The sequence below is a fragment of the Aquarana catesbeiana genome, linkage group LG06 (assembly GCF_042186555.1).
Source record: "Aquarana catesbeiana isolate 2022-GZ linkage group LG06, ASM4218655v1, whole genome shotgun sequence".
Lineage (NCBI taxonomy): Eukaryota > Metazoa > Chordata > Amphibia > Anura > Ranidae > Aquarana > Aquarana catesbeiana.
Window position 1 is genome coordinate 173034719 of NC_133329.1, and position 24159 is coordinate 173058877.

The 24159-nt window shown below is 43.8% G+C and overlaps 1 protein-coding gene and 1 long non-coding RNA gene across 5 annotated transcripts in view; one reads left to right on the plus strand and one right to left on the minus strand.

The window, feature by feature from the left end:
- The window catches only part of LOC141101795 (multidrug resistance-associated protein 1-like), a 511330-nt gene extending 488597 nt beyond the window's left edge, over positions 1–22733 (minus strand). For all 3 annotated transcript variants that reach the window (XM_073591130.1, XM_073591129.1, XM_073591132.1), the window contains exons 1-2: positions 22603–22733; positions 16086–16380 (exon numbers count right to left, since the gene is read on the minus strand). In XM_073591130.1, coding sequence (XP_073447231.1) covers positions 16086–16127 — 42 coding nt within the window. In that variant the 5' untranslated portion in view covers positions 16128–16380; positions 22603–22733. The remainder of the gene's footprint in view (positions 1–16085; positions 16381–22602) is intronic.
- LOC141101797 (uncharacterized) overlaps positions 15042–24159 on the plus strand; it is a 218948-nt gene continuing 209830 nt past the window's right edge. For both annotated transcript variants that reach the window (XR_012235024.1, XR_012235023.1), the window contains exon 1: positions 15042–15238. This is a non-coding gene — a long non-coding RNA (uncharacterized lncRNA). The remainder of the gene's footprint in view (positions 15239–24159) is intronic.

The window sequence follows — 24159 nt, forward strand, 5'->3', positions numbered from 1 at the left end:
TGTTGGTAGGGACACTCCACCAGGAGTGGATATCCTTCCTTGTCTTACCTAAGGCTTCATCTCCTATCATATTAGGTCTTCCTTGGTTAAGGCTCCATTCTCCACACGTTGACTGGACTGCTGGACAGATCTTGACTTGGGGTTCCTCCTGTTCCTCCTCCTGCCTACTCAAGGTTACCCCAAAAGAGAAACTTCCTGTTGTCACCATCCCATTATCTTCTGCTCTTCCCACTGCATATAGAAATTTCTGTAATGTCTCCTGCAATAGTCGGGCTGAGGCGCACTCTGGGTCGTGTGGCACTCTGGATGAGGAGCCCACCTGTGAACCTGAGCCGATCATTCACTCTAGTTTGCATGGCCATTTACCTTTGCCTGTCCCTGGACCCCCTTGGACGTACACCCAGGCGGACTCATCCATCAGTTCCTCAGTCGCTACACTCTGCGATGCGATTCTGGTGGTTGCTGCACCTGGTGATGCTGTTCAGTCGGCCTCTGCACCAGTCCAGCCTATGCCCAGTGAGCTTCCTGCTTCTTGATCAGGACCTTCTGTAACCTGGCCTCACCCTACTGCTACTACGTCAGTTCAAACCTGTTTTAGAGGCTCAATCCATCCTTTGGATAGACTGTCTCATTCGGCCAGGTGGGGTTTTCAATCTTTTTTTCAGGGCTCTCTGCATTCTGTTTGTGTTTCAGCTATCCAGCTTGACCCTTGTGACACGTCACCTTCTAACCAACCTGACCTCAGGGATCCACTGACCTCTGCCCAGTCTGATGGTTCTGTGCTGGATTTCCAGCTCATCTTTAAGGGTATGGGGAACCCGGCTCAGACTCCTGATGGTCTTCTCATGCCCTTACCCATTCCTAAAAAAGCCTTTAGTCCTCAATTAGGCCTCTCGTCCTCTCCCTACCTCGGTTACGGTCTCTGAGGATAATCTAAAGTATGAGGTTAGCCAAGTTTTGGATTCCTGGCTCCATAAAGGCATTCTTCAGTGCCTCATGCATTGGAAGGGGTTTTCTCCTGAGGAGAGGTCTTGGATCACTGCATCTGAGATCTTTGTGCCTCGTCTGTTGAGGAGGTTTCATCTGGAGTTTCCCTTTAAGCCTGGGCCCAAGCGGGGGAGGGGGAGGCCTCATAAGAGGGGGGGTACTGTCATGGGTATGCAGTAATCTTTGTCTGTCAACTTATGTCCTCCATGTGTTCACCTTTAGAGGCCAGCCACTCTCACCTGACTGCTTATATAATCTTCCATCAGCATAGCTCCACCTCAGCCTCTAAAAAGGAATACTATATTAACCTGTGCATTGCAAGCCAACCTTGCTGATCAACCATTGTGTGTTTGGCTTCCTGTTTCCTGATTGCCGTGTGCTCTACGTTTGTCTCTGTTACCGACCTTGGCGTGTTCTCGACTATTCCTGTCTGCTCATGACCCTGACCTTTTGGCGTGTCCCTGACTATCCCTGTTTGCCTGTGACCCTGAACCTTTGGCGTGTACTCTGTTGTCCTTGTCTGCTAGTGTCCCCAACTTTGGCTTACTCCCTTACTATTCCTATCCTCCTGTTGTCTACTGTGGGCGTGAGCTGGGGGATACTGGGGGCCGCGACCTGGATCCAGTTGCAGCCCAGTCCATCCTCACCTCTAGAGGCTCTGGTGAACACCTGCTGGCTCTTAGACTCCACACCCTAGGGAATCTTACACTCTAACCCTGGTGGGATCTGTGTTGGTCTTCCAGCGGCCCTGCCTTCCTTTACCACCCTGACTCTCATCCGCAGCAGTCAGCCGTAGGGTCCACTACCTTGCGGTGCCCTCCTGATCCCAACCGTGTGCATCTGTCACCTGGCCTCAGGTGGCCTGACAGCTTTCTTCTGGCGACTCGACCATGCAGGCCATCTTTCTTCAATTGCCTCCTTATTGTGCATCTTGAAACAGCCACACCACATGTTCTGTATTTCACTTGAAGTTATTTGTGGGTTTTTCTTTGCATCCCGAACAATTTTCTTGGCAGTTGTGGCTGAAATTTTAGTTGGTCTACCTGACCGTGGTTTGGTCTCAACAGAACCCATCATTTTCCACTTCTTGATTAGAGTTTGAACACTGCTGATTGGCATTCTCAATTCCTCGAATATCTTTTTATATCCCTTTCCTGCTTTATACAGATCAACTACCTTTTCCCGCAGATCCTTTGACAATTTTCTTTCCCCATGACTGAGAATCCAGAAACGTCAGTGCAGCACTGGATGAAAGATGCAAGGGTGTGTCAGGAGTCCAAAAATGTATTGACCTTTTATACACACACACTAATAACAAGCAAACAGATCACAGGTGAGGATGGTTACCATTAACAGCCATTAAACCCCCTTTGTTTCAACTTGTGTGCATGTTATCAGGCCAAAATCACCTTTTGATCAGGGTAATTTTCGTAGCTTCAGTTGAAGTGAATTTGATTTAAAAAGAGTAAACACGGGGGGGCGTGTCCTGAACATGGAGCTGTGAGGACGTGTCTGGTCCGCGCTCCGCTCCCGCCGCAGCTTACCCAGCAACATACCCGCGATCCTGGGCCCTGACACGGCCCAGGACATGTCACAAAGGCGGCGGAATACAGCCCACCATTCCGGGACAGAGACCACCCAACAGGGGCAGCTGGATTCCTACTTTTCCGGGACCCGCGGCAAGGCCCCGGAGAAATCCAAGATGGCGCCGGTCAATAAGACAGGGAAACAGCACGCGCCGGCACAGAAGCAAACCACGCCAGCCGCGCTATCGCCACAGCCATCACCCGGATCGGTGAGTGACTCTGTACCCCCGGCATCCCCGGGATCCACTGTGTCTAGGGCAGGGGGATCGGATATTGCCGACCTTATAGAAGAGGGGGACATTAAAAAGCACATCTGGTCCCTCCCCACTAGAGAGGATTTGGAAAGATTCACAGCCAGGGTGGAAAAGGCATTCACAGAGGATATAGCACAACTCAAAGAGGACACTACACACCTGGGCAACAGAGTGGAAACTATTGAGCAAAGGCTGGATGAGGCTCTTCCCACTATGTCAGCATTGCAGCTTAGATGTGCAGCTCAGGATCAAAAACTGGACTTATTATTGTCACAACTTGACGACTTTGAAAATCGCAGCAGAAGGGCAAACATCCGTATCCGAGGTATGCCAGAAGCAACAGCCCCCAGGGACATTATCCCTTCCCTGCAAGGCATATTCAGGGAAATCCTGGACCTACCAGAAACAGAGCCTATTGAGATTGATCGTGCCCACCGAGCCCTGCGACCACCATCCCAAGACGCTGACAACCCACGAGACATAATATGCAAGTTGCATAAATACACTCTCAAGGAGCGAATAATGCAAAAAATGCGCAACAGACCTTATTTTGATTTCGACGGCGCCCACCTCTGTTTCTTCCAGGACATCTCCAGACGCACGCTGATGCAACGTCGAGCCCTAAAACCTATCTTGCTGGCCCTCCAAGAAGCAGGCCTCACATACCGCTGGGGCTTTCCCTTTTACTTACAAGCCTTTAAAGATGGCCGTTCAGCCACCCTACGCACCAAAGATGATCTCCCTCACTTTCTCTCTGCCCTGGGACTTGGCAAAGTTGACTTTCCGGATTGGCGAGGGGACCATGCGATGATGAACTTTCCAAACATTGAACTCCCCCAGCCCTGGACACAAATGCCCCAACGCCGGGGCCGAAGACGCAGTCGCCACCAGCAAGAGTCAGATGCCTCCCCCGGCCCCTCTGCACTGAGAGACTGATGGTACCGTCAGGATCCCGAACTGAGTCCTTACCCCCCTGTTTCGGAGGCACCCCCTTTTTATTAAATCACCTACAGACCTGGAACTTCTTTTACAGTTCAACTGCTGCTGAGCCTGGTCTCACCAGGCCCTGACAACGATCTTCTGCCTACATAAAGCTGGTCAAGGCTCTCACCCGCTTCCTGAAAAGACACAGTTGGAGGATGTTTCCAGTTCTCCTTAGCTACTAGTACTACTCTCCCCGGGCCTCCCCCAAGTATACAACTCCCCCCCCTAACCCCCTATCATGCCATTTACAACAACCCCCCCCATCTACGGGTCATAACCCAGCATTTAAGAGGTGGGAGCGGGGTGGACCCCCTCTCCCTTCTCCCCTCCATGACGGCTCACGTTCCCCCAATAGGCTGCCCATGTTTGGGCACTAATCCCATTTGGGATACCGGACCTGGACAAAATGGGTCCCCTGAAGAAGGGGGGCACATTGGGCCCAGTCTGTGCCTATATAGAACCATTGTTAGGTTCTCGTTACATTTAAATGTTGCATATGGTTATGCTGACGTTAAAGTTTGTTTTAACTTTAATTGCACTTTTAATTTTGTTTTTTCACTTTCCTCCTCTATTCTCTTCTCCCTCCCTGGCCTCTTTCTTGCTCTCCTCTTCCCTAACAGGGTCTATTCGATTGCCGTTGCCCGCTCCGGACTCCGCCCCCGGGACCGCAGCCGACCTAAAACATCATTCTACAATGACAACGGTTAAGGTAATCTCTTATAATGTCCATGGTCTCTGCTCACCCTGTAAGCGGAGTAAGCTGTGGTGGGAATTAAAAAAGTCCAGGGCGCAAATAGTTTTCCTACAGGAAACACACTTCACACACCATGCCATACCAAAACTACCGACACATATCTACAGTCAGTGGTACCATAGTACCTCCCCAGTCAACAAGTCCAGAGGCACCTCCATAGCTATCCACAAAAACTGCCCCTTCCAATATTCAGACACCAGGATTGACCCCCTGGGACGATATGTCTTTCTGAAAGGGACCATAGCGGGTACTAAATACACCCTCGCCAATATCTATTCCCCCAATTCGAATCAACTGACCTTCCTTGATTCAATCATAGAGAAACTAGAGGAGTTCAGAGAGGGGTCTCTAGTTTTAGGAGGCGACTTTAATGTGAGCCCAGACCCATCCCTGGACACTTCACACAGCAAGCCCTCCCACTCACACGCATTCCTTCGGCACTTTCGAAAATCCCTTCAGATGATGGGCCTAGTTGACTGCTGGAGGGCCCTTCACCCCACAGAGAGGGATTACAGTTATTATTCAGCGGTACATAACGTTTACACACGTATAGACTTGGTCTATTTTGACCGCCCGACCTTGGAGCTCCTTCAAAGCTCTTCCATAGGAAACATAACCATTTCAGACCATGCCCCGGTCCAGGCCTCTTTTATCATTCCAACAGGCTCCCGGAAAACCTGGAACTGGCGCCTTAATGAATACTTATTAGATGACCCTGTAGTGGAAGCCCAGGTCTCAGACACGATAAAAAATTACTTCCGAGAAAATAATCAAGGAGATTTGAGCGAGGGCACAATATGGGAATGTCATAAGGCCGTTGTACGAGGCGAACTAATTGCACAGGGGTCAAGACTAAAGAAAGAAAGGCAAACTGACTATAATAGAGTTCTAAAGGCACTTCAGCAGGCGGAACTTAAACACAAGGCGGGAGGTTCCTCAGATGACCTACGAGAACTAACGGAACTCAGAGACATATTCTCACAGTTGTTAGAACGACAGGCGCGTAAACAATTGCGACACTTATCCCACCGATACTACGAGCATGGTAACAAGTGCGGACGCATGCTCGCAAGAGCGCTTCGGACAAAACGGGCCCAAATGCAAGTACACAAACTTCGAACCCCTATGGGAGATATGACATTCCATTCCTCCGAGATAGCAGAAGGGTTCCGCGACTATTACGCCGAACTCTACAACCTAGATGCGAAAACTACCCATGAAGCTAAAGAAAACAGACTGACCAAAATTCGAGACTACTTATCCACCAACGGACTGCCCTCCCTGACTGAAGACTAACTAGCTGACTTAGAATCCCCTATCACTACCACGGAACTTGAGTCCACCATCAAATCTTTACCCAATGGGAAAAGCCCAGGTCCTGACGGATTTACTATAGCATATTATGCCAAATTCTCCCCGCTCCTCACGAACCACATGTGTAAATACTTCAATTCCCTAGTAAAGGGATGCAAAATCCCATCTGAAGCTCTCTTAGCACACATCTCGGTTATACCGAAGGAGGGTAAAGACCCAACTGTCCCACAGAGTTACCGCCCCATTTCCTTACTAAATACGGACGTAAAAATCCTAGCGAAAATCCTTGCAAACCGACTGAAACACCTTATCCTCCTCATAGTTCACTTAGACCAGACGGGTTTTATTGTAGGACGCGAAGCTCGAGACAACTCAATCCGTGCGATTCAACTTATACATTGGGCTAAAACTAAAGAGGTACCCCCCCCTTACCTAATACTCTCCACCGACGCCGAGAAGGCGTTCGATCGCATAGATTGGTCATATCTCAGAGAGGTCTTAACCTCAATGGGGCTGGGCCCAAATATGCTAGCTTGGATACTGGCCCTTTACTCGGAACCTAGTGCACAGGTTAGGGTTAATGGGATCCTCTCATCCAAGTTCCCGATTGGGAACGGCACGAGACAGGGGTGCCCGCTCTCCCCCCTCCTCTTCGCCCTGGCCTTAGAACCACTGCTTCGTAGAGTGAGAGCAAACGCAGATATCACAGGGCTGACGGTGGGTGCTGTGGAGCACAAACTCTCAGCCTACGCAGATGATGTACTGTTTCACCTAACCAATCCCCTGGTCTCGTTGCCGGTCCTGATGCGGGAACTCAAAAACTTTGGTACACTTTCTAATTTTAAAATCAACTATAATAAATCAGAAATTCTACCTGTCAATCTGTCTTCCTCCATGACAAACAGCTTAAAAGCAACATTCCCTTTCACGTGGACTAAATCTTCTCTACGCTACCTAGGCATACAACTGACGGATAGCTTTGACACTCTATATACCACAAACTTCCCTAGACTTTTGACAGAAATTAAACAAGACTTAACACATTGGACGAAGACAGCTTTCACATGGATAGGCAGGACAAATATAATAAAAATGAACGTACTCCCCAGAATTCTGTTTTATATGCAGATGCTTCCCATACGCTTGCCCAAAACCTTTTTTAAACAATTATCCAACTTGATCACCACCTTCATTTGGAATTCAAAGAAGCCACGAATTGCTATGAAGGTGCTGAGACGTTCGAAAAGATACGGAGGGTTGGGAGTCCCGGACTTACAGCAATACTACCAGGCTATTGCCCTACAGAGAACTCTAAATTGGCACTTCCATGGACACTCCAAACTATGGGTGACCATGGAAAAATATATGGCGGGCAGAAACTTGTCCTACGCCCTGTGGCTCTCACGGGAACACAGGGGATTATCAGATTCTACGTCCCCATTGACGATATCTACGCTTGACACATGGGACAGAGTAAACAGAAGGTTGAACTTAGCCCCCCCTGTGTCCCCGCTGGCCCCATTGGGCGGATTCCTCTGGTTTGAACCGGGGGAACACGCAGGATTGTTTGAAGCCTGGGTAGATGACAAGAACGCCAGCTGTGGCAAACTATTGAGAGGTGGGAAGCTTCTGCCCTTTGAGTCTCTGGGAAATAGACCAGGTAGCCCACACCTAAATTTCTGGAAGTACAGACAATTGCACCACTTTTTTGCAGTACACGGCAACTCTATTAGGGACATTTCAACACTCTCGCCTTTTGAGGGACTGTTTATACTGGAAGAACCGGTCCCACACATGATTTCTGAACTTTATCAATTACTGGGGTCCTCGGCCTCGGCCTCTAAACCTACTTATATAAGAGCATGGGAGAAAGACCTTGGGAAGGGGTTCTCCGAATCTCAACTAGCATGTATGTACCAATTCACACACTCCAGCTCGCTGGACTCTAAGATGCAAGAGACAAATTACAAATTATTAACACGTTGGTACAGAGTCCCATCTGACCTGGCGCGGATTTATCCTGCTAGCTCAGATCGATGTTGGCGGGGATGCGGAGGCCGAGGCACCCTCCTACACTTGTGGTGGGAGTGCCCACGAATAACGACATATTGGCGGATGATTAAGGACCAGATTAAAGATATCCTCGGAATAGAGATCCCCTTCTCCCCGGAACATTTCCTCCTGCATGTCCCCCCTGTACCAGTTAGTCGCTACAAAAAAAGCGCACTACCTCATTTGCTCAATGCCGCTAAACGTCTACTGCCTATCTTCTGGAAGAAAGAGCAGATACCGAGCAAAGACGAGTGGATATGCAGGGTTAGTGCAATAAGGGAAGCAGAGGATTGGGTGGCAGTGGGCAAAAACACTACAGTTAAGCACACAGCCATATGGTCAATATGGCAAGAACACTTCCAAGATACTTCCTATGTACCCTCTAGCCTGGACACTTCCCTATTAAAATTGGCGGATCCCACATTGGGCCACAGAGCCCACCCTAAATAGCTCCCACCACGGTTTCTCCTTAAGACTGAAATATAGGTCGCACATGGACTCCGATGCCTTTGCCAGAACCAAGGGGCTGCCTGGGGGCGGATAGTCCGAGGTGGATGATCGGAGAAGCACGAGTGAACAAGGTTTGACCCTATCTACCCCTCCTTACCCCGCCCACTCTCCCTGCCACTCCTCCACCCTTTTTTCTACTCTTTTCTCTTCTTACCCCTACTTCCCTTACCCTATCAAGTGATATTATTCATAGCACTGTTGGTTGATTGCGCAGAGTATGGGCACCTAAACATAACTTACCGGTTAAAATTGAGGAAAAGCTGCTTTCCTGGCCGGGGGGGCCGTGTGGGCGGAGAGGGACTCGCGGCCCCGGGGGCGCGCCGGGGGAGGACAGATGGAGGCCTTGTGCCCCCCTCCTCCGGTGGGGCACCCGGTGGTGGCGGTTCGGACGGGCCGCGGCGTACCTCTCCCCGGTCCGGAAGATCATTATTGCTCAGGTCGGAGGGTCTACGGTGGGCGAGGGCTACTGCTGGTCGCCGCCCCCGAGGACCTGTAAACCTCAATGTAGCATATACTGGTACTACCCACGAGATCAGTTTTCAAGGTCTCAACAGAAATTTTAACACAGCCCGAGACTATCTCCCCCCCTTTTTTCTCTCCCCTTTCTATGCCGTTTCCCCCCCCCCCCCCCCTTTTTTTTTCTTCTCTCTCTTTACTTATTTATTTTTTATTTTTACTTTATTTTATTTTAATTTACTTTTGTTAAATACAAATATGCAAATTACTGCTAATGTTGATATAGAAAAAGTCTGTCACTAACGTATTTGTACTGAACTGTATTTGTCGAGATGTGATAGACAACAATAAAGAAAGTTTAAACAAAAAGAGTAAACACAGTTGATACATGGTTTCAGCCAAACACTAACCATGAGTGAAAGAAAAGTTTTTGTGTTATCATTCATATACTCTGAAAAATGGCCAAGAAATCATAAATTCTGTCAGGGTATGTACACTTTTGAGGACTGTACGTGATCCAGCACAAGAGAGCCGCTCTGTCGCCATACTCCTACGTGAGGCGGTTGGCAAGCAGGTTAAATGCCTCTAGTTTTGCAATCTATGAAATGGCGATAATTCTTTTAAAATTTGTCGCAGGCATAGTGACACAATGTGAAAGTGGCATAAATAAGAACCATCTGTCACATGTGTCAGCATTGTTAACAAAACTGTTACAAGGCTTTCATGAATTACTGTAGGTGCAGGACTTTCTACTGGGCCAATACCACCCAAAAAAAGCTTTGCAAATGCTTTTTTGAATTACCCCCTTAGAGCATAAAATTATGTGTATATTAGTCTAAGACATACTTTATTTGAGGGGTATTTGACAGCAGAACACTAAAAGAAAAAAAAAAACAAAAAAAACACTGATGGTATCCAGGAGTGGAAGTGTATTTGTCCCAGATTCAGGCCAGTTTGACAGTTTGCTAAATATTATTCTTTTCTTTGATTTAAAATGGTGTTCCAGCCGAAATGATACTTTTTAAATAAAAATACCCCTATAATAAACAAGCCTAATGTATTCTAGTAAAGTTAGTCTGTAAACTAAGGTCTGTTTTGTTAGTTTATAGCAGTAGTTTGTTATTCTATAAACTTACAGCAGGCTGTGGCCATCTTAAGTGTGGACATCTGAAGCCAGACTGTATTTCTTCCTGGATCTCATCCTTGCAGATCTCACACATGCTCAGTGCAGCATAAGCAGTGTAATAGGTTTCAGGTCAGGTTTCCATAGCAACGGCAGTGTCAGAGGAAGGTGCCGCCCCTTCCCAGAAGGCATTGCAAAAAGGAAATGATGCAATGGGCCACGGCCAGGGAAGAGGAAGTGAAAAATGAATACAGCAGATATACAGTAGGTGCTGAGAAAAAAAAAAAATATATCCAATTTGTTTACAGTGTACAGTTTAGTGAGGGATGCTTAAGAGTTGTAAAAGTGGGTGGAACTCCACTTTAATGAGGTTGTTGAGCTGGTTGATTAGATTACAAGATTAGTTGAAGGAGGTCTGGTTATTCTTGGCTCTTGTAAAACTCCCAGCCTGCTCAAGATTTTTGCTCTATCTTGGAACCAGTTTCTCTGTGTAAGGCTAGGTTCACATTTATGCAATGCCAGACATCGCATGTGAATCGCACCGCATTGCTGTGCAGATCACATGCAATGTCTTTGCAATGCAAATTCAGCCATACAGTATATAAAGTGCAGGACCCTTTTTTTGGTTCACACTGGAATCGGATTGCATGGGCGTTCAGACTTATGCAATACGATTCCACAGCTGGCACTGCATTCTGCGAACCGATTTGGGGGCATCATTAACTTTCTATTGACACCCTCAGCAGTTTGCAGATGTTAGTGTGAACTGCCTGCAAGTCAGATGCGATGCGGGAACCCGCACAGGAATCACGCGGTTTCCCGCATCTCACCAGTGTAAACAGAGACTTAGACTGTGGAGCATTGGACTATCTGTGTGGTGAAAGCGCATGTTGGTTTGGCAAGGACTTTGGGTTTGGAGAGAGTTAGGCACCCGGGCAGGAGTCAGTTGCTCCAGGTCTTAGCCAGGAAACCCCTGTGTTTTAGTAAATCGCTACGTGGCAAAGATTTATTTTCTTTTTTGTTTTGTTTTGCTCTAGTCTAGTGTACAGAGTCATTGTAAATAAACAGCATGTGTGTTTCACCAAGAACTGCTGTTTGCTTTGCCAGTTTAAAGTGTGAACTCATCCAGGTAGTCATGCATGCACCACTCACAAGCCTCACAGGTATCTTGGAAACATTGTTTAAAACCATGATATAAGAATAAACCTTTAAACCTTTGTTGAATAATACCCTTGTTGGCTTAGGGCCAGTTCACACCACATGCAGTCCAGTGCGTTTTTTTTCTCCATCAAAAACGCATGGAAAGTAGGTTATATGGCTTACAATAGCATAGTTCACAACAGTGCAGTCAGTTCCAGGGCTTTCCTGTTTCAGAAAAAAAGTAGAACATACTGCATTTTTCCTGCACTGAAGTGTACTGGAACGCAGTAAAACGCATCAAAAACACACAGGAGTGCACTGGAATGCATCAAAAACACATAAAAAATGCACAGGATCCCAGTACAGTGGAAAAAAACTGGAGAAATTAAGAAATAAAGCACCAGGAATGCATCCGGAAATGCCTCATAAACGCACCAAAAATGCACCGGAATGCAACAAAAACGCGCTAAAACACGCATGCAGAAATGCATCCGGAACCTATCTGGAGTGCGTTTTTGTGGTGTGAACCTGCCCTTAAGCTCTATTTAAAGTTTTAGATATCTTATCACCAAGCATTGAATTGCAATGTAGTGGATTATCATACAGTTAGCATGCTGAGATGGTTATCTAGCCATAATTATCATAGGTGATAATACTTCATTTTAAATTAACAATGAATGTACTACACTGAACGTAGAATACTAATGGTGCACTGAAATGAAAATTCTGGTACCAAAACCGAAAATTCAGAATGCACTTGTCCGAAACCGAAATGGATGGCTTTTAAAATATATATATATATATATATAATTGTATTTTATTCTACTTTTTAATTAATATCATGAATTGAAATGAATAAAAATTTATTGTCAGCCATTATCGACACCTTTTGAACCCATTTTAAAAATCTTGCTTGCTGCATTTTTGGTGCATATTTGGTCAGTTAAAAAAGAAACACACTAAAAATGCACTTCCCTATTGAAATGCATTGAAAATGGAGCAAAAATGCATTAAAAAATGCACCCGTGTTGCATTTTTGATGCATTTTTTGAGTCACATGACCTATGAAAAACACACCATAAGCACTGTAAAATAGCGGCAAAATCAATGGCGTTTTTTCAAAAAGCCATTATTGGCACCTTTTTTCTTTCAGCACAACGCTAAAAAATCCTATTTTTGGCCGATAATTTTTGGTGGCCGAAATTTCGGTTCATCACTATAGAATACATGAATACGTTAAAAATTTCTGATGACGTTATTTGACCTTACTTTATAATCTCTTAAAATGGAACTTATAACAAGGCATTCTTGCCTTGGATGCCAGAGGACCTAGTACTGGTGCATCTTACAATCTAGGGGGAGAATGACTGGATGAATAAATGTTGGAGAACGATCGAGGTTTCCAGGTACAGGTAGATATTAGACCTAATAATAGCAGAGACTAAACAGAGAGATTTTGTTGACCCTTTAAAAAAGCTTTAGTAAGGCCTCATGTAAAACATGTAATTTGGTTTTGATCACCAATTAATTGGGGAACTGTAAAGAGTAAAGAAAAAGGTAAAACGATTCATAAGGAGTATGGACGGCCTCAACTATAAGAAAAAATAGCTGTACTGAATTTACTCTTCTTTGAGAACATGCAATTTAACAGGTGGCATATGATCACTATAAAATACATAAATGGTCTATATGCGCCTGGAGAAAAAGAAGTTTAATCTCTGCATATGGAATGGGATCTTTACAGAGCTTAGTAGATAGATCAGTCTTCCACAGGAGCCATTTCCATCCAACTCAGTACATTGCTTCACAAAAGGGTGCGTTTATAAATGCACAGAATATTACAAATTAAAAGAAATAATATTGTAGAATGTTGACCTAAGGCAGGGTTTCTCAACTAGGGTTCCTCTAGAGCAGGGGTCTCAAACTGGTGGCCCTCCAGCTGTTGTGAAACTACAAGTCCCATCATGCCTCTGCCTATGGGATTCATGCTTGTAACTGTCAGCCTTGCAATGCCTCATGGGACTTGTAGTTTCGCAACAGCTGGAGGGCCGCCAGTTTGAGACCCCTGCTCTAGAGGTTGCTAGGGGTTCCTTGAGCAATGAGCAATTTCTGACTCTAAGGTATTTCTTCCTAATGACCGCAAGCGTATAGCTGGCTACACACTATACAATTTTTATACAATGTTCTTGTACAACTTTCCTTTACCAAAACCATATATTATGAGGTCAAACCTAAACACTTTCAAATTGTATGCAATCAGCCAGGCCCTTGCACTACATAGTTAAAGGAAATTGAACAAAAATTGTATAATGTATAATAAATTGTAGATATAGTCATTTTTAGCAGGGGTTCCCTGAGACCAGAAAGTTATTTCAAGGGTTCCTCTGTGTGGAAAAGGTTGAGAAAGGGCGATTTAGGTAATAGGCAGTATTTAGTTGCCTTTTGGGATATCAAGGAGGAGCAAGAAGCAGCACACTTTTTTCACTATATCCAAGATACATTGAAACAATACCACCGACATGCTCTGGTGGATACAACCGACAAGCTGTCAACTTTATGCAAATTTGTTAAAAAAACACTTTCTCCACCTTAGGCTTCATGCACACAGCCATACAGGGGATGCACAGACATATGCTCTGAATGGAGATAGTAAATCAACCCCAGTGTGTGTTCAAAGCATACATCCATGCGGGTGCTTTAAGCCACATCTACTAATTCACCTCAATGGACAGCAGTACATGGCAGCTGATGATCTTTGAAAGTGTTTTCACAGGCTATGCATGCTGTACAGTTATGTGCATGAACAGGTATGCTGCTAAAAAGCCTCAAAAACGTATCCAGCATCCCAACATGGGCGGCGCAGTGGTGTAGTGGTTAGCACTTTCACCTAGCAGCAAAAGAGTCCCTGGTTGGAATCCCAACCACAACACTATCAGCCTGGAGTTTGCAATGTACTCCCTGTGCCTACGTGGGTTTTCTCTGGGTACTCCGGTTTCCTCCAACACCGCAAAGACATTCTGGTAGGTGAATCAGCTCCTGTCAAAATTGGCCCTAGTATATAGGTATGAATGTGAGTTAGGGGCCTTAGACTGTAAGCTCCTTGAGGGTAGGGACTGATGTAAATGAACAATGTACTGTATATGCAAAAACGCTGCATAAATTGACAGTGCTATACAAGTACCTGAAATAAATATATAAATATCTTGCAAGCATATACAAGATATGGAACACCACCAGAGCAAGCTTGACCTGCATGCAGTACCATCCTGTCTTCGAACATAACATTGTTCCAGAACCATAGCCATCCTTTAAGGCTAGGTTCACACCTATGCAAATTGGATGTGGGGAAACCCGCGTCCAATTCACATGACAGGAGATTGTGACCGGCTTTCTATGGAGCCGGTCCACATATCTCCGGAGCAGCTTGCACAGGAGTGCTGTGCATCTTTGGCTCCGTTTCAGGGCCGAATTCAGGCAAAAATTTGGCCCTGATCCGTCCCTGAAACAGAACAGAGACGCACCAGACCCCCTGCTGGGAGCCGCATCTGTCAGAGGTGAGAACCCAGCCTAAAGGAAGTTTCCCTTATCAGTCACTAAACTTCATTTTATGCAATAGTTAGGAACTCTACAGCTTATAAACACACAGCAAACTCAGGGTGTAGATGCTGAACCCTGTATAGCACAAAATTAAAATGATAAATGCTCTAATTTTTCAAGTGCAACTATGAAAAGTAAAGGAACAAATCCATCTGGATGTTTCAGAAACACTTGTTTGTCTTTTTGCCTCTTCATATTAAATGAGATCTGTGTACTTCCATTCCATGCCTGCCGGCCACCACGCTGTTTACATCCTGCTGTAAAATCCTTGTTGCACTGGGTGCACCTACTTAATCATTCCTCATAGACATATGGGGCTGCCTCCCAAGGTAGGAGATGCAAGGAAGACAGTCTCAAAGAAGTCTTTAAGGACCTAGTTTGTCAGCACAAGCCAGCAGGAAGAAGACTGGACCCAAAGGATGTAAACAGTATGACAGGCCAAGGCTACGAGATTCAGTACGTATGCAGCAGGTGGGTGGGGGTAAGTACACTTAATCATTTACAGTAAAACCTCGGTTTGAGAGCGTTTTGCAAGACAAGCAAAAAACATTTTCCAAAATTGTGACTTGATATATAAGCGATGTCTTGATATAAGAGTAGCGTCATGTCACAACTGAGTATAAAAGAGAACAGAGGCACCTCTAAGTGTAGCAATACGGTTACATTTAATGAAGGTACAACATTTAGAAACTCACATGGTTGATGATTAAAACAGGCACATCTAAGTATGCAGGCATCCAGAGTAAAGCTGTCCACAGACCATCCTCCGCACTGCCATAGACGTCGTCCCTTTCACGCTGCGCTCCAAGCCTCGTTTTTAGATCGCTCTACTGAAGGGTAGTCTTCCCGGTCATGATTGCAGACTGACAGCAGTGAACTGCTTTACCCAAGATCCCTGCATATTTAGATGTGCCTCTTTTAACCATCAACCATGTGAGTTGCTAAATGTTGTACCTTCATTAAATGTAACCATATTGCTACACTTAGAGGCGGCTCTCTTCTCTTTTATACTCTGTAGCTCCTGATTGATTTGGCTTCTAATCCCCTTGTGGAGGCTTCCATTTGTGGATGGACATTTTATGGTTACACAACCTATCACATTGCTATACTCTTTTTTTATGGACTATAAATTGAAGGACTTATGAATAAATGGTTGTGGAAGGAATCATTTGAGTTTCCATTATTTCTTATGGGGAGATTCGCTTTGATATACAAGTGCTTTGGATTACAAGCATGCTTCCAGAACGGATCATGCTCGCAATCCAAGGTTTTACTGTTTTACTGTAAATCCTTTGTGGTATCAAGTCATACAAAAACATAATGCTCACCCAGAACTTTGCAGACTCATCAAGTTTGCAGAGCCACTTCATGCTTGCAGTTGGTACAAAAACACTTAAGCCATATGGGAATACGTGAAGGAATTCAAGGCAAGTTTTTAAAATGTAAACAGCAGTTAAAAATGTGTTTTAGACAAAACTCCCCAAAGTGAGTCACTGTTGTTCTGTGATATAATCTATATTTCAAGCTTCAGCAACATTCCAAGATCTTCCTCTCATTGTCCAAACCCATTTGTTAAGTTTCCTTTTCACTCCATTAATGCAGCACAAGGCCAACAATCAAACCCTGCCAGAAAAAGATACAGATGTTGAATGGGTAATGACAGTCAGCGACAGAATTACATAAAATAGAAACAATGGCACAAGGAAAAAATAAATAAATTAAGAACTCCTGTTTAAACAGTCTGTACAGCTGTACAGCCTCTAATGGCAGATCAGTTGAAATCAATATATAATCTACACATAGAGTAGGATAAACCTTGTGACTTTTAGGGAACCAAAATATATGATATGGGTGGGAAGTAAACCAGCTTGCAGCTTATTGGAATACAAAAAAGCAGAAATTTGGAGTTCGTAGAAAGCACAGAATTTTATTTTTTTTTTAAATTGTACTGAGAAAATACATATGCTGTCATTTCTGAACTGTTCTCCTGAAAATGTCAGTTGGCTGGCTGTGATGCAGCTTCAAGCTTTAATATTTTTAGAGCCACAAACCTGGAATAGTTATACAAATCAAGTAATGACTTTGCTCTGGATTCATCTGAAGTGTTGACATGTGATTGCACGGCTTTGTCAGTCACCTGGCTTGCTTTATCAACAAAGCCCTGTCAGTAAGAGTTATCGCTGTATTTCTTTCTAGATGCACTCAGTGTGCACCTAATAAGCAAACATTTTACATAGAGCACACCTAGAAAGAAATGCAATAAAAGCTCTTACTGAGAAATTCCAAGCACTTTTTTAACCTTGAAAAAACCCATTGAATATTCTGTCTTAAAAACCACCAAAGCTGATTTATAGCGTATGTCAAGGCAAAATATAAAAAAGAAAAACGTACACACACACATTTAATACATCTCTGCATTACATGAACAGTTTCCCATGTTTTATGACTTTGACCACTTCCCATCTGACACCAGTACACCCCCTATGGACCAGAACAGTTTTTACATGTCTGCTGTGGACCTGTTTATTCGCCAAATATACAAAGTAATACTTACAGTATATTGTTTTTTTTTTTCTCTTTTATTGGTTGAACTAGATGGACTTGTGTCTTTTTTCAACCTAACTATGTAAAGACAAACAAGGATCCTTTTTGTATGTATTGCAGAAATGATTTTTAATGCAATCCTTATGCCCTGTACACACGAGCGGACTTTTCGACTGGACTGGTCCGACTGACCGAATCCGGCGGACAATCCGACCGTGTGTAGGTTTCAGCGGACTGTTTCTGTCGAAAATCTAACGGACTTTAGATTTGAAACATGTTTCAAATCTTTAAGTCGGAACTCCGCCGGACCCAGTTCCTATCGAAAAATCCGCTCGTCTGTATGCTAGTCCGATGGACGAAAACCGACGCTAGGGTAACTATTGGCTACTGGCTATGAACTTCCTTATTTTAGTCCGGTCATACGTCATCACGTACAAATCTGTTGGACTTTGGTTTGATGGTGTGTAGGCAAGTGCGTTCGTTCGAAAGTCCGTTGGAAATCCGTCAAAAGTCCGTTGAAAGACTGTCGGACCTTTGTTGCCGAAAAGTCCGCCCATGTGTACAGGCCATTACGGATAAAATGTAACAGGACTAAAAGAAACCTCACTTCTTTTTTTGACGAGTATGCATTAAACATTTTTTTGTTAAAGTATAAATGAAATCAAGTTGTTTTTTTTACGGTCACATTTAAACAAAGTGCAAAATAAAAAAATATAAAAAACATGAACAAAGTGAATAAACAAAACAAAAGTAAAAAAAAGATTAAATATTTAGGGTTAATAAACTAAAAATAAAAAATCATATTAAAAAAAAAAAAAAGAAGCTTTTTCTGTTTTTTTTTTTTACTTGTCAGGTTGCTTTAAAAGACAGGATCTGCAGTTGAAGCTATCTCTTTGATCTGCAGATGAATGAAAGGGTGGGTACAAAAGTAAAAATGTTAGTTTGTTATATCTCTATTTCGATAAACGATAATCAGACAATTTTTATTTACAGTAGCAGATGTAAGAGCTACTGTATGTACACAGTAACTCCCAGCTTCATTTCCCGAGCTGAGAATTGCTGGCAATTGGAAAGGGGGGGACAACAGAGAAGCATAAGGACTGGAGGTGCTATACATGTCCTCTTACTTTGATGATGTTTTTTTTTATGCAGCAGTTGGTACTCCTTGAGTGGACAACAGATGCATTTAAAATGAATGCCAGATTTATACAATTGTGGTGGCTTAGCATATGCATAGTAACATCCTGAGGAAGTCGTGTAGTGAAATGAGTAGGGATGGAAATGACTTCTCACGCAGAAGTGCTGTTTTTTTGTGTTCTTTAGGTGATTTTGATGTTTTTATTGATAAAAATGTGACTATAGGTGGCTGATCACTTGTCTTGACTCTGAAGAAGTGGAGATAGAATCTAGGTAAGAGGACACATTAAGGTAGTCCTCTGGTAGAAAAGGGGTAATACCCCAGGACCTGGTATGGTCCTTACTGCACATTCATCCAGTAAGTCTTCCATTCACCCAGAGCATTGGTGATTGTGGTTTTAAAGGGGTATTATGTATCAATTGTGAAACAAGTTTTTAATTTGTTGAGAACAATGGGGATTTATAAACTTAAAGAGAAGACGCATGTTGATTGTTATGTCAGTGTAATAGTGTATGTGTATGTTAATTAGATCAAAACACGCTGCATAATTTTTCTTCTCTTCTTGGTATCTGCCGTGAGCATCCAAGGGGTGAACAAATTGTATATGCATATATATATATTCTTTTTTTCTGTCTTGATATCGGCCATTAGTCTTTGAGAGGTGAAATAAGTCATGGAGCTACATACCTATGTTTCATAAAGGGAGAAATATTATCAACACCTGCTGGATGGAATTTGGATGAACATACAGTAGAAACAGAGAAGGAACCGAATAAGGGAAGTTTCTCGAAAGTCTACTATACCAAATGTGCGGCGCTAAAACTATAAAATAAATAAAAAATGATTAAACGAATATCTCATGCATATGTCCTATAATGTGAAAAAACATAAAGTATAATATACAAATAAAGGGCACGTGCTACGTGTGGTGCACCCAAATCGCAATAATAAAAAAAGTCCATTATGCAAACATAAACATAGAACAAAAGGTACAATCTTAATAAAAAGTCCAAAAACTATATGTAGAAAAAGTGCACGTGCTCCGTGTATTGCACAAAAAAAAAAATCCTTAATATTGCAACAGTCCAAACATAATAAACCGTGATGGTGTTTTCTGCATGCACACCCCACCAGGTGTACCCTCACCTTAAGGGCTTTGATCACATGTCAATTTCCTCCTGGTTACCAGCAATCTCCTTAGTGAAGAAGGTGAAGCTGTATTCACTTCTCACTTCATACAGCTTCACCTTCTTTTTATTTTTTTATTTTATTTTTATTTATTTTATTTTATTTATTTTTTATTTATTTTTTATTTATTTATTTTAATATTTTTACATTTAATCTCTATTTATTTTTAGTTTTTATTTAGGTTAGTAGTGTGGCAGCTCACAAGGTTATACCTACTTGTTTCTTGAAAGCCTGCCACATATAGGGATCGCAAAGAAAAGCATTGTCTGAATCACTTACGTAAGGCGTCAATATTTTTAAGCCCCTTTCACTTATCCGAGAGATATTGCATGGGGTGGGAGCACAAATTATTATTATTATACACGATTTATATAGCGCCAACAGTTACGCAGAGCTTTACAATGTAGAGGGGGGACAGCACAATTACAGTACAGTTCAATACAGAAGGGACAGGAGGGCCCTGCTCGTAGAGCTTACATTATAAAGAGAGGGGGTGGTGGTACAAAAAGTAATAGATGCGGGGAATGATTTGATGGGGGTGGCTCAGGGACAGTTGTTAGGTGGGTGTGGGATAGGCTTCCCCGAATAAGTGAGTTTTCAGGGATCTCCTAAAGGTGGATAGGTTAGGGGCTGATCGGATATACCGGGGCAGGGAGTTCCAGAGTATGGGAGAGGCTCCGGAGAAGCCCTGAAGGCGAGCATGAGAGGAGGTAACGGAGGTCCTGGGAGGAGCGGAGGGGATGATTTGGGCGATATCTGCAGATGAGGTTAGTGATGTAGCTGGGGGCGATGTTGTGGATGGCCTTGCATGTTGTGGTTAGCATTTTGAATTATATAAGGTGGGGTAAGGAAGCCAGTGAAGGGATTGGCAGAGAGAGGCAGCAGTCATGGATAGATTAGTGAGGTGTATTAGTCTAGCAGCTGCATTCATTTTAGACTGGAAGGGGGGATAGCCTGCGTAAGGGAGGGCCATTAAGGAAAGAGTTGCAGTAGTCAAGGCGGGAAATAATCAAGGAGTGAATAAGTTGCTTTGTGGTGTCATTAGTCAGGAAGGGTCGAATTCTGGAGATTTTACGGAGGTTAAGGCGGCAGGATTTAGCCAGTTATTGGATGTGGGGGCTGAAGGAGAGGTCAGAGTCAAGGATTACACCCAGCACCCTGGCATGTGTGGAGGGACCAATGGTTGTGCTGTTGATCTTAATGGTAAAGTCATGGGGGGGGACCGGGAAGGAGGAAATATAACAAGCTCAGTTTTAGAAAGATTGAGTTTGAGAAAGTGGTGTGACATCCATACCGATATGTCAAATGGACCTGATTATATAGACCAGGGGTCTACAAAAACAAGAGGCAGTTTACTGTCCTTCAGGCTTTTGAGGGGCCGGACTGTGAACATTGGGAGTAGTAACTGTCCTGGCATCAGTGGAAGTAAACAATACAAACAATTCCTCCGCCTAGTACATGTAAACATGTACTAGGGGAAGGGATAGCACCCCATCATTGGTGTCAGTGGGCGGAATAGTGCCCCATCGTTGGTGTCAGTGGGAGAAGTGCCTCATCGTTGGTGTCAGTGGGAGGAATAGTGTCCCATCATTGGTGTCAGTGGGAGGAATAGTGCCCCATCATTGGTGTCAGTAAGAGGAATAGTGCCCCATTGTTGATGTCAGTAGCAGGAATTATGCCCCATTGTTGGTGTCAGTGTGAGGAATAGTGCCCCATCATTGGTGTCAGTGGGAGAAATTGTGCCCCATCATTGGTATCAATGGGAGGAATAGTGCCCCTTCGTTGGTGTCAGTGAGAGGAATAGTGCCCCATCCTTGGTGTCAGTGGGAGGAATAGTGCCCCATCATTGACATAAGTGGGAGGAACAGTGCCCCATTGCTGATGTCAGTAGCAGGAATTATGCCCCATTGTTGGTGTCAGTGGGAGGAATAGTGTCCCAAGCGCCACTTAAAGGCAAACAAAGGGCCGCATCTGGCCCCGGGGCCACAGTTCGGAGACCACTGATATAGACTATACTATATTATAAATTATAATTCCTGGACACAATATATTTTCATCATTTGTGTTTGTTTTTTCAAATGTTGTGCTCTTTTACACTTTGTTCACTAACACTGCAAGTTTTTCACTGGAAATTCTTTTTTAGTTTCGGATGAAAATATAAGGGATGATTTGGTGGTTTGTCCATACATCTATGTGTAGGACTGTCTTTTCACACACAAGTTCCATTGATGTCTATTGGAACATAACTGCTAGTCCCAATTTGACAGTCACCTTGGTGTGGGTCCTCAAATGCAGACAGTGTGTGTTCATGGGCACGCACCCGCATGGTTGTCAAATTGGGACCAGTGGCTGTGTCCCCGCAGACGCTGCATTCCAATACACATGAATAGAACTGCCTGCACATGGATGCATGAGCACCTGTGCCACCCATGCGGGTAAAAATAGCCCTTCGCACAGGTGTACAAATAGATTTGCCCGTGTGAATGAGGCCAAATAATGCAGCGCAAAACCATGCAAAACATGTATTGCAATATGTTACTGCTGTGCAACAGTGTACAACCCAGACTTGTGGTAATATCCATGCACAACTCTTGCAGGTTTTCCCTGCTTTGTTTCAAGGTCACCAAATAATAAATTATATATAAAATCTAAAAGGCTATATAAATATACAAATACACATTTATACATCTATACACTGGAATCTACATACTGTGCATTTATGATATAATAAATATATATATTTACACACTCTCACACGTGTGTGTGTGTGTGTGTGTGTGTGTGTGTGTAAAATATTCATCCTCATTAACTGGTTTAGCAGAGCTGGCAATGCCCACATATACATAGAGAATAGGAGTTCCTCTTATTACTCATAACTTACCTGCCAGACAGAGGTCAGCTTGCTGTGTGCTGTAGGGGAAGGTAGTAACATACAAAATACAGTGTTGTGTCATATATACAAGGCTAATACATACCCTGGAGGTCTTCTAGGACATGCAGAAATCCCTACATATGATCTCAATGCCTTCTGTTACTTTAGTGCACATAGTATTCCCTCTCTGCTCTTATTTCATGCTTACACTGTGTCAAGGGCGGGCTGGGAGGCAAGACTAACTAAGGCTAAAGTTTTAGCTGGTTGGAGGCATGTCCTGGGAGGGTGGAGCTCATGCAGAACATATGTGACAAGAGATAGCTATTCTAAGCTATATACAGTAGATGGATGGTGTTGCTGCTACTGCACTCACAACATTTAGCTCATAATGACAGTTAGCTCAGTTAAAGTCAGTGTATTGGAGATGAAAATGTCACGCTTGCAAGCAATTTAAGTTTCACATGTGAAGCTGTATTTCCACTCTATTGTTTTTTAAAAGTATGTGGCTGACCTGCTGATATTACTTACTTCACTACTTTAGAATGTGAAACATTTCATTCAGGGGAAGGGGGTTGATACAATTAAAAACATTTACGAGCAACCACAATTGAAAGCGCTGATCGGGACAGTCTTGAAAGGACAAACGGTCAAATAATTAAAACACAAATACAAAAAGTGCAGCGCTAGAAACATCTAACGTGTATTACATATGCATGTGAAAAGTATGTATTATAATAAATATGTAAATAGTGTGCTAAAAAACACATGTAGAAAATATGAATAAAACAACGTACAAATGTGAAAAAAAACAACAATAAATAATCAAAGTGTCTATAGTGAAATATGGAACAGCAAAGAGTGGAAGTTCATATAATGAAAGGTAGAAGGGTATCTTCTCCAACAAGGGAGCACCGGTAGACACTGGAAGGCGTGTGGATACTCAAATGGAAAGAAGACAGCAGATGCCAAGGTAAACAGATGTTGAATGGAAGTAAATGGATACCCTTACCAGATCCGTAGGACGCAAATAGCAATGCGTCAAACAGGCATGGGGCACACTCCTGTGATGTCCACCCGGACGTTGTCCTGTGGGCCACGAACACTGGTGGAAGGTGGTAGTTGCAGATTGAAGTTGAACAACTGCAGCGAACGTCCTCCGATTGTACAGCTGAATGATCCGGTGGGGCGATTTCAATATGGAACCATGGAGAAAGAAAAAAGGAAGCTCCACATGGTGTAGGTCAAAAATGGGATTTATTGAATAAACACCATACACGATTAAAAGTGATCACAAATCGGATTTAAAAAAAATGGCAATGTGGGAAGCTGAAAATGCTAGCCCTACAGTCTTAAAAACTACTTACCGACCGCCGCACGACGATGTACTTCTAAACTTTGAACGAGGATATCGTTGTTATGGCAGCAGCTAGCTGTCATAACCCCGGTATCCCGTTTTCGTGCGGCGGCCGGCTTTCAGATAAAAGTGGTCCTTGCGGCGGATTCGCCGCAAGATCACTTTTATCGGTGGCGGGAGAGGGGCCCCCCCCTATCGCCGCGATCCGGTGCCCTCCGTCGCTTACCGGAGCCATCGGTAGCAGCGGAGGCAATCGCATCTGTCTATATCCTGTGTCTGGAGACGAGTGAGGCTAAGATGGCACCC